Below are 15886 nucleotides of genomic sequence, written 5' to 3' on the forward strand. Positions count from 1 at the left end.
TTGCAGCGTCCGGGAATCGCTATCTGTGGCCGCGAACGGATCGAACTCGGCAAACGACATAATCGTATCTCTCGCTTCTTGGAAGACGGTCGCTTGATCGAAACAATCGAGTTCGAGAACGATCTCGACAACAACGTGGATAAAACCGCCGGCAGACAAAACCACAAATGTATACGATATATACGATAAATTAAATTGTCTTGTGATTTCATAATTGTTTCATGACATCGTTTATGTTTATGAATTGTGTGCACGATACGTTTTATTTCCGCTTGCACATTTAAAGAATGCACACTTCAAGGATTGCTGTTAAGATATTTGAGAAATGGATTCGATGCAACGGTCTCTTCGGTACGCTAAACTAAGCGAAGAGATGAAAGGAGATTTAGCACGACGAACTCGAGTTCTTGATTTGGAGCAGCTAGGTAGCTGTTTAGAACACCCAACTTATCTAATGTCCGCCATTATTACGTACGTCCATCGTTAATTTAGCGTTGCATGGATTTTATACGATCTACGTTGAGCTTTCTATTCGGCTTGCAGTTCGTTTAGAGCAAGTGGCAATACACGTTATTAATGATACGTAAACCTAACTCGATCTACTTTTAAGGAGCGTCGAAATATGATTTTGCCTGTATCAGAGAGCGTTCCTAGGAAGTTGTTCCTTTTTGCTTGCTGGAATTATCGAAGAATTTTACATTTTAATAAAAAGGCAGAGCAATTTTTCCACCGATAACAGAACATCTTTAATACAAAAACTAGGAAACGATTCTCAAACAAGTGACTGATTGTGTTTCAGCATTCAGAGATATGTTTCAAATATCACTGCAGTAATACGATCTTACGAAAATAAAATGTGGAATAAGATCAATTCTCAAAAGTGGAATAAAATTATCTGTATATATACTTCTCTGCAATTTGTCCGAGGAGATAATTGGCAAATTATTATAACAGTTGAGATTCTTTCCTCTGGAAGATCCTTTTCTCAAGGGCCCCTCAATTGGTAGCTAGCCTCGACTTTGGTTCACGCGACAGCCCGCATGTTTCGCGCGTTCCACGGATTTGCTTTCCCCGTATACCCTGTCAATGGGATATGCCGCGTGCCCACGCGACCGACAGATTCATAAACGGGACGCGAGCGTTCATTGTTCGCTCCGGGGACCAGATTTTCCTCCCACGAGCTGTGCGTGGGGCCCGGACCCCGATCGCGATAAAAAATACGCCTAAGGACGACCAGGTACCTCGATTTACCTGACGTTACGGCCGCTCGCTGCTCGACTTCCTCGGGGAATCTGGAGCTTCCATGCTCGCGCAGATAAGGCAATCGATTCGGGATCCTCTCCGTTTCTTCTGCCTCCTCTTCGTGTTCCTTCTTTCTGTTTTATTTCGTCGGACGAAAGCTGGAAACGTAGCTGGACGAAGAAATCGCGACGAACGAGGGAACAAGGGACCCCGGTTCGATGCTCGAATTATTGTCGCAGTCTCTTTGCTTGCGGATACAAAAATACAAACATTATGTATTCTGACGCTTTAAGAAGCCTGCTTGGACAACGTAGATATAAGATGGTACGCGGAATGGAGTTTTGCGGTGTTTATGGCTTTTGGAGGCTGTTTCATTTTTTTAGTAATAGCTGCAGGTACATTTTCCTGTTGCGAATTTGTGAGTGGAACTGGCAAATTTATTAGTATAACGAGTTTTAGATGTTTCTTTCTTTTTGCGGCTATTGAAACTGTACAGGTGCTTGGCAGAAAAATTAAAGTCGATATCTTAGCGAGATAACTTATTTCTGTACTTCGTTCGAGAAAAACTTCAAGTATCCTGTCAGAGGAGTTTTTCATAGCGAGCAATTTTAACACACCCTAGCTAAATATGTTTATTCATAGACCAACTGAATCGTTTATGTTAATATGTAATTTCTTTACCGTTCTAAATCACCAAAGAGCGTTCTGAGATAAAATATAAGAAGCATAGGAAATCACCGAACATCTTCAACATAGTTTACAAAGATTGAAACCTCGCCTCGAGTGGATTCTTTTTAACCAACAACGAATTATCCCGACTAGCACCGAACGCTCTTCTATTTTTCTCGCGACGAAAGGTCTTGAATCATAGAGATTACAGCGCGTACAAACGGCGTAATGTATTCGCGGACAGCCTAGACGAGTGTTACACGCGGGACGCGTTCGCCAGAGAAAACGACAACCGTTTGCATTTGCAATCGGCAAGTGCACTTGGATCGCATTCACTGCTGGCCAGGAAGTGTCTGGCCGATCCTCGAACGCTGTCAACGAGCAACGAGCCGTGGGTAATGAGTAACGGCGTGATTGTGCCGGAAAATGCAAATATCATTGGCCTGTCGTGTTCCGAGATGAATCTTCGTTAAATTAAAGGGAAACTGAGCAAAGTACGGATTGTTTCTTGCTTCGAGAGCCACATACGACTTCCTGTTTAAGTAGGGGAGTTCCCATCCGCAGGAGGAATTCATATTGGATCCTTTTATTTAGAGAAACGTACGTACAAAAATTTTTGTGTGAGCTGAGAGAAGTACGCTGCACTGATTGTCTTATAGAATTGAGTTCACGTCTAAAACGATCTGTCAAAATTCAAACTCCTGACAGGATACAGGGATGAATATACAGACATCAATTTATTCGCAGTTTGAAAAAATATTCCATGTAATATGTATTTTGCCATATGGCGAAGGACTTTGGACAGTTACAATTTATTTGCTCTGTCAGTAAAAACATTTTTTTTCAGACTGTCATCATTTATAGAATTATTCAAATGTTTGATAAATCCCAGGACGACATTTTAGATTACAGTTGCTAGTTTATGGATCAAGAAGTATTTCCTACTTTAAATGTTCCAAATATAATGAATAACTTCGTCACTTTCTAACATTTCCGCTGCAAAAAAATTGCAATTACAGCTGCAAGCTACGTTAATATCATCCAAAAAGATTCCAACTTTTCATTTTGCAATTATATATGAAAAGATCTCTAAACTTTGGACAATTCCGGCTAGTGCACGTTCTTAATGTTTATTTGGAGGATGAGTTTCCAATTTCATAATTACATATCAGTATATTTAATCTCGCCAAATCTTATCGTGGAAAGGAACGTCTTATAACATGACACAAGATGAAGAAGATCGCGTAAGAAGCCACTAGAAACGCGATCGAAAGGATCGAGCAGCGACGGCCGGCGTGAAATTCACAGCGCGCGTCGCTCAGGCGTGCTCCCTTCTGCCTTTTCGTCGGATATTTTCGTCTCTTTACGAGGATATGCGAGACGCGAATGTATTTTTGCCATTGGCGTGTGTTTTACCCCCCGTCACCATCCGCAATATCGTCCATTTCACTCCCCGTGACGAAGCAGCGTCCTAAATGTCCAGCGAATGCACTCGTTTCCGACACGTTTCTCCCCACGACTCAAAATCACCGCCTAGCGGCGACGCATCTTTCGAACCTCGCGCGTTCGATCGATGAATTTATAGCGGAACAAGAATGGAGCAACATTATTTACGACTGTGAGACGAAATGGAAACGCGTTGGAGGAGAAATAAAATGAGATTTGAAGGATGAATTGTAAATCTTTTGCCGCTTTTTGTGGACCAAGCGTGAATGCTTGATATTTTATATGAGATTTGTAAAATTAGCAATTGTGTGGATGTTCGTAATAATTGAATTAACTGTGAAATGAATTATGTGCTTCGAATGTATTTTGAAATAATTAAGTTCCGAATATCCGCCTGTATCCTCAAACAATAAAAATCTATCAAATAATAAAGTGCATGCTGGAAAATAACGTTTCAAGACGGAAAAGAAAGAGGAATATACCCAATAGGAAATAAAAATCGTCAGGAATAATACTGGACTAGGTATCACGATGATGAAATGATCGAGAAGGGAGGACGTCGTTAAGGATCGTCGGATACATCGAACGGGAAGAATTTCACGGATGATCGAAGGGGTGGTAACGATCTGACTGGCTGGTGTAATTAAACGCTTAATTGAACCGACGCTGGCTGGCCAATTGGCTAATATCAAACACCTGCTACTTGCTCGTTCGATCTTACGATCGAAAGTAATTACAAACGAGAGAGGGAAGTTGTTTTTCCTTTTCTGCTTGTACCTTTCCCCCTATATGTCCTGGCTATATTTGCCCTGTCAAGATAATTGGCACGTGAGACTCGTGCTATAAAATTTTCGGATGGATAAACGATGCCTATACACTAATGTCCAAATTATGCATAAAAGTACCAGAACTCGAAATTCTTCTTTTCAACGATTACGTATGTAAAATTTACATTCTGCTACATTCTTTGAATTAATTTTTGGATCAACTATGTCTCTTTGCTTTAAAGAAATGTCTTACCCTTGTAGACTATTTCATACGAAAGATTCTATTATTGATATACACGATACATCGTTTCAATTTATGTCACACTTTTCTTAAAATATTCTACCGTTTGTCTTCAAAACTGAATTATTTTTTTATTATGAAAGTACGTAATCCGACATGGTCTAGCTGCCATGATGAATGTGTCGTTATTTTACTGGATAAAATCATATTACTTAACGACAGTAATATCACGGTTCAAACGACTATTTTAACCCATTCTTCGTAACAAGTAATACACATATACAATATTTCATCAAAGATGGTCCAAATTCCAAAGACAAAGAAAACAAAAATTTGTCGTATCGTTAAGTGATTGAACAATTAATAAATTTCTATTTCAAACCATTCTTTTGAACAGTTTTACTTTTCTGGATTGTATCCCTTTCCCAAACCAAATAGTAAATCAGTGATATTAATTGAACAATTTCTCTAAAATCGGCGAAGAATTTAAATGAAAAGTCGTGGAAGTGCCGTTGAGGCGAGGACGATTGTCGCTTCCGTTCGAGTATCGTCGGTGAAAAGGGTTAAGCAGGCCGTTTAGAAACGTCCAATTATCCCCTGGCGTGGTTCGTCGGCTGAGCGTTTCCACGAGCCCGTTAGCCTAGCCTTAACAAGTCGCCGAGGTAATCTCGTTGCGTGCAATAGCGTGTCGTGTTTGCGGAACGTGAAAACGTGCGAAACCGCCTTAATTAACTCGATTAAGACGTTAAGGAGCTCCCCCTCTTTTCCCCGTCTGATTCACCAACGCCAAACCGTTCGCCGTTTCATCCCTTCCCTTCGTATCTCTCTTTCTCGCGCGTTAAATACATCATGCGTTATAACGGCGAATTCATACGATCCGCAAAAATATTCAGAGAACGCGATAAACCCTCCTATATAACAGTTATGAATATTAAACTAATTGCAAACTATTGTCAGACGTATCAATTTACTAAATCTTCCTTTTTTGTTTTTATGAATATTTTTATTATTTTAGATGTACATGACTGGGATATCATTTTAAGAATTGGAATTTTCTTGCTCGTATACGACTATTTATATTTAGAAATGCATTTTGTCTAGGATTTAGCGAAATATGAATTTTCAAAAATAGGACAAAAATTTCTCAGCCTCCGTACTTAGAAATACAGCACGTGATCCCCGCATTGCATAGGCGACCATTATACTTTAACCCTACAACGCAAGCATTCGTAATTTTTATGGTTTACAAAACCGTTTCATTTATCGCGAATAACAGATACATTTCATTATCTAGTACTAAACAATTAACGTATCAAATTATTACCTATAAGTAAAACGTGTAATTCGTAAAACGTGTCATAAAAGTAGAATTAAAAGTTACAAAAGTTCCATAAAAGCCTGTAATAGTGAAATATCCTGTCTTAAAGTTAAGCAGCAATTTCATAATGGATCTCATCGTGATCTTCGCAAATTATTTTTATCTTTCTTTTCCATATAAAAATGAGCTGCTATCGCGATTTAGAAGAAACGTGTAGAAAAGAAGCTAAGGGATGGCCTCGTGTTCGCCAGGAATCATTAGGGGTAATTAAGAGCCGCGAATGGAGGCGATGCGTTGATAGATAAGCGTGATTGAGGGTGATACACGCGAAGATTACCACGCGGCTCGTTGATTCTCATTCAACGATCGTTCTCCGCCGACGAATCGTCGGGATGTCCGTCGTCAGAGTTTTGCGCCGTTTCGCGGGACTCTAAGTAGACGCGTATGTAATCTAATTGAATTAAATATCGCGTCAAGTTGGCCTGGATGAGTCATTCGACGTGCAAACGTGATCGTTTATTCTTCCAGGATGATCGAGACGCTACGCTGTTTAAGAATTATCTGTCTGATTGCGCCAATAGCTGTGTTCGGTCGAGGGACATGTAATGCCTTGTTTAACGAGAAATTCTTAATCATCATCGGCGCGATAATTACGAACTTTTCAGTGGAGAAACTCACTTGCCTTTCGAACGGGGAAACTCGATTGCTCGAATGTGTCAATTCGAAAAATTTGAGATGCAACGTGTAGTTGCGCTTAAATCTTTCCAATTTTCATGTCCATTTTCGCAACATTTTTTATGAGATTATACTTACAGCGTGATGTGCCTAGGCAAAATGACATTTTCAAATTAGGGGTTGAAATAATGCTTTTATATGAAACTAACGGTGATGATGGAATATTTTTCTAGTTTGCACTGATTCGCATAATTTTATTGTATTTTCGTTTGATCAAGTTTCCATCAAAAGGACAGGAGAATGATTCCAAAAATTTGGTATCAATTGGAAATCTGTAAACTAAGTATATTATATCGAGACGCTTTGCTGATACAATGGAACTTCGAAATTATCATTCACATAGCTATAACTTCGATAAGTGACATTCCATGACACAAAGATATGAGTGAATAATTGAAGTTTTATGGACGTACGTTTACACAATGCAGAGTGATTGATGTCTCAATTAGTTTACGCGTCAACAATCGGTATATTACTCCTGAGTAAATACTCATCATTAACAATTGCTTTCTCTCATTAAACTTCGCTCCCAATCAATTTCTGCGACATTCTTGCTTTTGGCATCTAAAGACGTATTCATTGAACGAGAATTAATTATAATGCAGCATTGAAATTTATACATGCATACAGAAGAACTACAAAACCATCTTTATAATTCTTTCGACATTATCAGACAATTGAAACTTAGCCATTTCTAGCTACCCTCGTTACCTATCATTCAATTCCTCGAACATCAATCATCCCCAGAGTTTTCTTTCTCACTATCGCCCTACTCATTCACACTACCCTAACGTGTATCTTGCTTCCTGAAAATCGATCATCTTTCAACTTCCTTCCCTATTGAACCACAAATTCAAAGGAGACCTATCTTCACTTCAATTTACCCCCAAAAATCAATCCTATCGATTTTCCTTCCTTGACTTTCTTCTTCCCGTAAATATACATCTTTATCTTACAAAAAAGCTCTGAAAGAACCTGTTACACTTAGAGCCTACTTTCAACTCTTGATTTTAAGAAACGCAAGAGTTCATAACTTTTTTATAACCGACAAATATATATATATATATATGTTTCCTAATAAACTCGAAATCCACGGCCATGTTTTAATGACACGATATTTTCAGCATTATTGTGCGTCCCTACTGTGTACAGTAACAAACATAACACGCTCACAGTCGGCCCTTTTGAACTATATATTTGGTTGTTGACAAGCTCGCGATATTTTATACAAGAGTTTTAATTTATATCTTTCAAACATTTCCACACACCTTTATTCTTCTCCGATCTCCCGCAAACACCTGTTTTGCTTTGCAGTAAATTTCATATTTTGCGCCTTGTACGCTATTACGATCGATGACAGCCAAAGTCATGCATACGTTGAACTGTCGTGTACGTACTGTGTCGTACGAACACTCGCCGTAAAAGTGTAAAGTTCAATATGAGGACCTTAAGTCTTACATCTACGGCTTATTCACTGTCTCGTAAAAAGCGAAATCAGTATTAACGATAATATGGAGACTTACGGATGAGGCGGTGGAGCATGGAAAGCTGCGGCGGCGGCAGCGGCGGCGGCAGCCGCGTGATGTTCCCATGCGGCGGCAGCCGCCGCGGCCGGATGAGGTGGAGGCGGCGGTCCATGGTGCGGATGAAACGGCGGCGGCGGCGGATGCGGATGCGGATGAAACGCCGCATGGAACGCCGAATGAGGGTGATGCGGGGGCGGCGGCGGCGGTAACAGGGAGAACGCCTCCTGATGATAGGCGACCTCCTTTTCCGGCATTTTGTTCTCGCTGCTCTCGAGGCTCGAGTGCTGCGCCACAGAGGGTGCCTTCGCTGCCTGCTCGTCCAGGATCAGGGAAGATCGTCCTGTCTGACACCCCGTGCCCGACGATGCGAACCACCTTCGATCCACGATTGCATAGTCCGTCGATCCTCAACAGACTTTTCGCTCTTCTATCTCGATAATGACTCTCTTCCTTTACTTGTCCTTCCGATTAACAAATTGATTATTTGATTTTAAAAAGATTTAAATGGTTCTTGATGGTAAACGGATTGCATTTCATGTTATTTCATGTCGTTCGATGAGGACGAGGTTGGTTAGGTGGTACAGAGCCTTCCGTCGGCTGTCGACTGACGTCTTCGTGGGAAATGGTTTTATTAATTCTTGAAAATTATTGCTTTTGTATTTGTTTCATACGGATCTGTTCCTTTAAGCGACGAATCAGTGGATGATTGCGTATTTTCAAATCAAGGCGATCTATGGCGTTCCCAGAATCGTCAGGACCAAGAAGAGTCTTTTCCAGTTTGTTCGAGGTAATAGGACGCTTATTATCTCCAGGAAAATTCTATCCGTCACGATGATCATTTGGCAGACTATTACACTCGAAAGATCTAACAGTGTGATTAATCAGTTGCCAAGAGTCAATAATAACCGAAAGCGCGGAGGAAGCTCTGAAACTCCATCTCCGGATTATCCAACGTCCGTGCCAAAATCACGGTCACCGTGGAACAGTCCGTTCGCGTCACACCATGACGAACAACACCACGTTGTACAGATTGTTCCACTAATCGTCACACGGTCTTTCACCCCGAAACATAGAGACAACAATAACAACAACCACTACCAAACGATTCTTCTACCTATAGGGAAATATGTCCTTGTAAGTAGAAGGAATCCAAGTTTCTTTGCGAGACGCGCAAGAGAGATGATCACGCGGTACACGAATCCGAAGGTTCGCGGAAAAGCCAGTGGCAAGTCCCGGGGGTTAGACGAGAGTCCCAAAAATCCGCGGGCCGAGGCGTGTGTGCGGGCTGTCACGGTGCTCGTGCTTTGGCGGGTATGGCGGTACTGAGGCTCCACCACCACCACCACCACCGTTACCACCACCATCACGCTTCGCCACCACCACCAACAGCAGCGGCAGCACGAGCAGCGACGGACGAACGGTGGTGGACTCTTAGCGGAACGAAGACGTTCTACGAGGGAAAATTCAAAGTTAGAACGAGAGAGAGGATAGGACGTACGCCCCTGGCCGCGTTGGACGAGCGATACGAACAAGATGGAACGAGACGGCGGAGTCCACGAATACGGGGGAGGGAGACGAAGGGGTCGAGTAGATCCACGGAACGAGAATGGTGGGAAGAATCTCGTGGAGAAAGAGAAACGGGGGAAGGAGTTAGTGGGGACGAAGGTCGAAGGAAGAAGGCCCGCGATGTCGACGGACAGAGAAGGACGGAGAACGCGTGTCAGCTCGACAACTCAACTAGCACCAGCCGTCCCTGACTCCCACCTCGGGACTCTTTCTCCACTCCAGCCTCCCGTACCCTTCGACCGCGAAGGCGTACGAGGCGGAGATCCAAGGGGAAGGGAGAGAGTGCGTGGGTGACACGCGGGGGAACACGAAACTATTCCAGAGGGAGAGACTATCCATCAGAGCACGGATAGAAGGGCCCGTGCCCACGGTGATGGCTACGATTAGCGAGGTCCGTGTCCTCTGCGTTCAGTGACGGAAAGGGTTTTGGAAGGATGAGTCCTTTTTTTCTTTTTTAGCGGATAAAGACAAGTCTCCTGGGTGGATTTAGAAGTGGCGTGGGGATAATTTGAGTTACAAGGAGAATTGATTGCGGTAAAAGCGGTTGATTTCCGAGGTTTAATTAGAAGCAATGAAAAGGGGTTGCTTTTTGGCAACGAATTTTGGAACGAGAAGAACAAGAAGATGATACGAGAAGAACAGAGAAGTAGGTGAGGATAATTGAAGTTGAAGCGATTGGTTTCTGAGGATTGATTAAGGGAATGAGAAGAAGCGCTGCATAAATTTTGGAGTGGAATGAGATAGTTCAAGAAGCTTCGAATAGAGATATGAATATACACTATGTAGTATACACCATTATACACTATCTTTTAATATTGATTATTGTTGAATCCGAAGGTGTTCTATCAATGCAATGATCTGTCTACTAGTATCTACTACTAATATCGAAGAACTACACATGTCTTATCCACTTTCACGGCCTCCACTTCAAGCTACAATCACACGATCGAAAGCAACTTTTACTACTCATTAATATGTCAACAAAATTCAATTTACAATTTGCTATGTAATCAATTAAATTGCATACGTATCTTCACGAGAGCAATTAAACATTCGATTGCTTCATAATACACTTTCTCACAATTTAACGCAACATAAATTGATGTTTGCTGTAGAAAAGAAGTTTCCATGCGTAAGATGCCTGGTTGTTACACATGTGCTTTGCAACGAGTCCGAGGAAACACGAAACCGGCGCAGTCGAAAATGCGAGGAAAGACAGGACACATACCGTTGACAGTAGGCAGTTTAGGTTTCAAAGAATTCGTGTCGTCGGCCAGTCACATTTCTCCACTCTTTTCGGATTCACGCGCTGGAAAAGATCGTTTCCAGGGTAGGAAAAAATATTTGGCCGGCTGTTCCTGTGAAACTTCTTACCTACCGGAAGCTAAACACTCGATGACCATTTGTGTTTCTTGTCCTAGAGAAAGTTCAACATTTTTGCACATGTTTTTAGTTTCATTTATTTTAATAGTAACATAATTCATATCTACTCCAACGTTATACTTGCGAATAACAATTTAGTACCACTGCCTCACTATATTCTCAAAGTAACTACAAACCTAAGTAAATAGCATTCAGTGATCTCAAAGCTGAATCATTCAAACCACCCCCGATGCATTGTACCAACACCAAAATACTCAAACATAATTTTATTCGACTAACTATCTCAAGGACCTACAGTAGCACTTGAATTCCTCTTTCCTAGGTCACACTCATCCCTTCCATCATAAATTTCAAGGAGCAGAAAAACGCTTGATCGCAATCCCTTGACATTCAAATTAACCGTTTCCACTATAATCGGCCATTAGAGTAGAACCAGGTTGTTTCATTTCATTCGACGGTGACGCAGCCCCCGGAGGAAGCCATCATCGTCGAGCAGTATCATCATCAGGGAGAGCGGCGCAATTAGGGCGGCGAGGATTTTAGCGAAACGAGCCGCTCTAAACGCGTTGCTCGTCTTTCAACGATCTACCCGGTTGAAGGAACACAAGACACGGTGGCAAGAGAGCGCAAGAGCTGTCGTTTTCGTGCGTTGATTGGCCGGTCGTTTCAGGATAATTAGGTCCCTGGAACGGGATCAGCTCTGGGTGGGTGAGGTCCTGGCAAAATCAACAAAATAATAAGAGTCCACGGGTGTTTGCCAGAGACGCGAACGTGACGCGTTCTCGCTGATGAAGAGATGTATCTGAACGAGAGAATTACGACGCGACGACTGGTCAAGGGGATGAGGTTCTCTCTGATTCAACTCTTCTCTCTGATGACTCTATACAGGGTTCAATCGAAGGGTTTCGTTGATTGTTGAACTTCCGTCGAAGGTAGATAGTTAGGTTGATCAAAGTTGTTAATTTTGGGTGATCGTGAGTTTGAGGTGATGTTCGGAGCAAATATTAACAGCAATTTTGGTAGAATTTTGGTATGTCAGGGACGAATCCATAATTGATAATTTTGATAGAAATTGATGTGTATCGATAATTTTCGAGGAATAAACTGTTCAAAATTTGGATTCGATCAGAGATAAATATTGAGACGATTTAGCATCTTGAGAAGCTTTTGTACATTTACTGGTTATGTCGATAGAAACATAAATTTGCATAAATATTCGCAGTTTGGTCACCGCATTTATAGCAACTGTAACTCTCACGAAATCAGTAAACCATTTCGTTGCGTTTCATCTTCATATCATACCAACTTCACCAAGCATAAAAATATACACATGTGTATATCATTTCCAGAAAGGCTACCAATTCTACAGACACTACACAATCGACTCAAACCTTCCCATACGCGTCTACAATCCTCCGATAAAGAACACACAAAGAAACCTATCCAACAACATGCTCCGACATATTCCTCCGATTTCCTGGTACGTTAACTCGTCTACAGTCGACTAGAACTCGTACAAATCGGTAGATCGCGCCAGAACACGTATCCTCATCGATAGCTGGAACAACCCTGCGGATGGTAGAGTCGCGGTTGCCCAGCAGATCGAATCGATCCCCCTTGAGTGAATCGCTGTTGCAGCTATGGCAAAAAGCGGTTGCCTCGCTTCATGCGGTAGCCGTGTAACGCAGTGTAAACAAAAAAGAACGCGTGTTACATGTTCTATCCGAGTGTACGAGTGAGTTGGCAACAACGCCGCTCGTTACGTCGGACGCCAACAGCCATCCTCCTTCCGTTTTCATCCTTGGATCTCCTTTTGCGCGAGCTTCCAGTATTCCACGTCAGCGGCTATCCAACTCGAGACACGCTTTTACCAGGCGAGAGGATATCGCTTGGTGTTGGCATCGATCGTCGAGTCATTGATAGAACATGGTACATCGACGAGGACGGTGAAAGCTTCTGATTGATATCTTTCTTACCGCGGGACAGGGATAAGCAAGCGATCCCTCGCTTGACTAATCGCTGCCTTCTTGCCGGATCGCTCGACAGTCAGCCTATCTAGGAAATGTTTCGTTTAACTGGATTCTAATATCGATCTGATGTCACGTAACAGGAAGACTCGAGCGTGACCAGAAATCTGAATAATTTCAAGGGTGTGTTATTGAGAGAACTTGGCGCCAGTGTGGCGTTGGATTTTGGTTTTATCTTTTTTCGGGTTTCTTTGATTCCCGATGGGATACGCTATCGGTAGAGAATTTTGAATCGATGCTAATTTTTGTATTAATTTGAAGCTAATGCCATGGATACGTAAAAAGTTTATAAAAAGAACTTTCACATCGATGAAGCTTTGTACAGTATTTTAAGAAGTTTTCTGAACCATCAAAATTTTAAGATAACTCTTTCTTTTTTAATTCTTCAATTCTGCTTAATACTATTGTCAAAAGATTGATTAGTATTGTAAGAAGCAAATAAAACGTTGTTTCATAGAAGAAAATCTCAAGATATCTGCTTGACTGGTTAAACATTTAAAAACCCACGAAATCTCAAAAATATTAGGTAAATTGTAAAGGAAAACAATTTTCTATTTCCAAATAGTTGAGTGTAAATAATTAATAATTTTATGTTTTAAACCTTCCATTTCGAACCAATTTCCTAAAAAGTTTACTTTCCTTGGTCATTATGAAATTCGTCTGACAAACTGGACACGCTATATCTTTGAATACTTCTAAGATAAAAATAGAGTAAATACATGATTGATTCTGAGAATCAGTCGCTACAAAACATGATCCCCATTAAATACACGTCGATAAACTCTTCGACAAGAGTGACTTAATTAGACGACGAAATTACGTTAAAAAAAAAAGATTCTCATTATCCACGATCTCGGGTGATCAGAGAGCCATCCTAGCTAGGGTGCTGACTGCAGAAAGGGAGGACTGGAACCCTTTAGCCTGACTGTTCGGTGGTGGGAGAGTGGGCCGGGTCAATGATGAGACTCCTTATGGGGGGCCTTACCAGGTACCTGTTGGTCAGGTGGGCCCCACTATTGCCCCATAGCCTTCTCATCTCTTTCCATCTACCAAACAAACCTACGTTTCATCCTTTTCCCTCTTCTTCTCCTCGTCAATCCCTTGGTACACCATCTCCTTTTGTTCCGATCCAGGCACTGGACCATCGCGAGGATTATTCTTCGGATCCGCTTTGATCTTTCGGCACTGTTGCTTCTCATCCAAGAAGGGGCCCCCGATGGAAGTTCCTGGAGTCGCGCGAACAGTGATTTCTCAATGCGTTGATTCCTCTACCGGTGTTCCCTTTGAAGTAACACGGCTCGTACGGCCGCTTTATGGCTCTGAATAATAATGACGAATGTTTAATGAGAGGAAATGAAGTTGTTGCTCTTAACAGGATGATCGGTTTGGTAATCATCAGGCGTTTGGGTTCTGTTTCATCGTACATCCCCGATCATAAGTATCAGGAAATTTGCAGAAAGTTGGAAAATTTCGTTCTATATTTTTGAAACATTGTCGCGTGTGATGAGAATACAAGAAAAACTTTGATGTGTTTTATCTTCCATTTTTTATAAAAAAAAGAACAATTTTAACCCTCTGTGGGCAAGCTGAGTCGCTTATGTTTACGCTTAATTCTCGAAAATTAGACAAAATTTTGGGATATTTATCGAAGTCTATACTACGTTAGGCAATTGGCCTTTAAGTCAGTCACTAGAGAAAAGTTCTGTAGAAAACATAAAAATTCGCTGCGAAGAAATTTACGAGTGTTCTGAGCGCTAAACGACATGTCAGAGCGACTACACTCTTTACGCAGAACGTTTGTTCTCCTGAACTTGAGATATCATAAATTACCTCCTTTATTACTGAACAAAATACTTGGTGTAAAAGTACATGCGAAGATCGAACAGTTTTTCTCCCTTAAAAGAAACATTCTCGTTCCTCGTAAACTCAAATCGTCTGGCTCAAATGAACGTGTAACATCAACATCTAAACCGTAATCTTCCTGCTGTGTTGGCTGGTTGCGTTTCATCCGGGTGATTGCAAAAATAGAAGAGACCGTTTCGTAACTTCTGGCCACGGTGCAACTCAGGTTCCCGCGAGTACAAACGAGCTGGGCTGGAATTCATTATCGTTAATCACTTCGATCCTCGACCCCCTCAACGAGCCATCGTCATCAGCTCGTACATCTCCGGAAAGCCGTGGTTGTCTCGGTCTCGGTAGTCCAGAACGCTCATAAAAGCGGCCAAAGGTTTCACGCGAGAAACGGAACCCGAGGATCTCTTCGCGAGTGATAGAGAAGAAGAAAGAAAAGAAGAAGAGGATGAAGCTTGTAAAAAGAGAAACAGCGAGAAGGAGAGAGCGAAGGAGAGCAGCAGGCCGCAATTCGTGACTTCCCAGAAAGGTGGAGGAGAGCCTTCGGGGCCTGGAGCAGCTCCCCCGTGGTTCTAGCTCATTAACCGTCATCCTTCCCTCTACCCTGCCCTCATCATCCTCTTCTGCACGTCGTTGGCGTGACGGCGGGCCTCTCGAAGACGTGCGTGTGCGTCTATACGCGCTCATCAGGTAAGAAAGAAGCCGCCTGTGCCGACACGCGGGGCGCTAGGCGCTGGGTCAGTTAGTTAGCGCGGGAAGAGGGGATCGAAAGGGGCCTTACGCGAGTCGTAGTGGGGAGTCGATACGTATGGTGGGGCGCGTAGTCACGTGATGGGACTAATGCCACTGGAGACGAGCGCATGGTAGGGGAAACGGGCCCCGTTACCCCCTCTACTCAGAAAAGTTGGCCGCAACGAACGATCTCGTCGCTTTAAACCGGTGTGCGTCCGTCTGACGAGATAATTTGTTCCTCGTTTCCTGGGATTTCGTGAGCGGTAGACGGCAACGACTGTGTCCAGAGGCCTGCGAAACGAGGCTGGTCAACCTGCGATTGGCCATTCGACTGGACTTTCGTCGATGCGCCGAAATTTCCTTTCTCGATACGATGATTATAC

General features: G+C 42.4%; 1 protein-coding gene across 1 annotated transcript in view; it reads right to left on the minus strand.

Moving 5' to 3' along the window:
- Window positions 1-9398, minus strand: part of LOC126914652 (transcriptional activator cubitus interruptus) — a 146258-nt gene extending 136860 nt beyond the window's left edge. The window contains exon 1 of the mRNA XM_050718851.1: window positions 7942-9398. Within this exon, the coding sequence (XP_050574808.1) occupies window positions 7942-8198 (257 nt within the window). The 5' untranslated portion in view covers window positions 8199-9398. The remainder of the gene's footprint in view (window positions 1-7941) is intronic.
- Window positions 9399-15886: the final 6488 nt, after the last annotated feature.

The sequence above is a fragment of the Bombus affinis genome, chromosome 3, assembly GCF_024516045.1.
Source record: "Bombus affinis isolate iyBomAffi1 chromosome 3, iyBomAffi1.2, whole genome shotgun sequence".
Lineage (NCBI taxonomy): Eukaryota > Metazoa > Arthropoda > Insecta > Hymenoptera > Apidae > Bombus > Bombus affinis.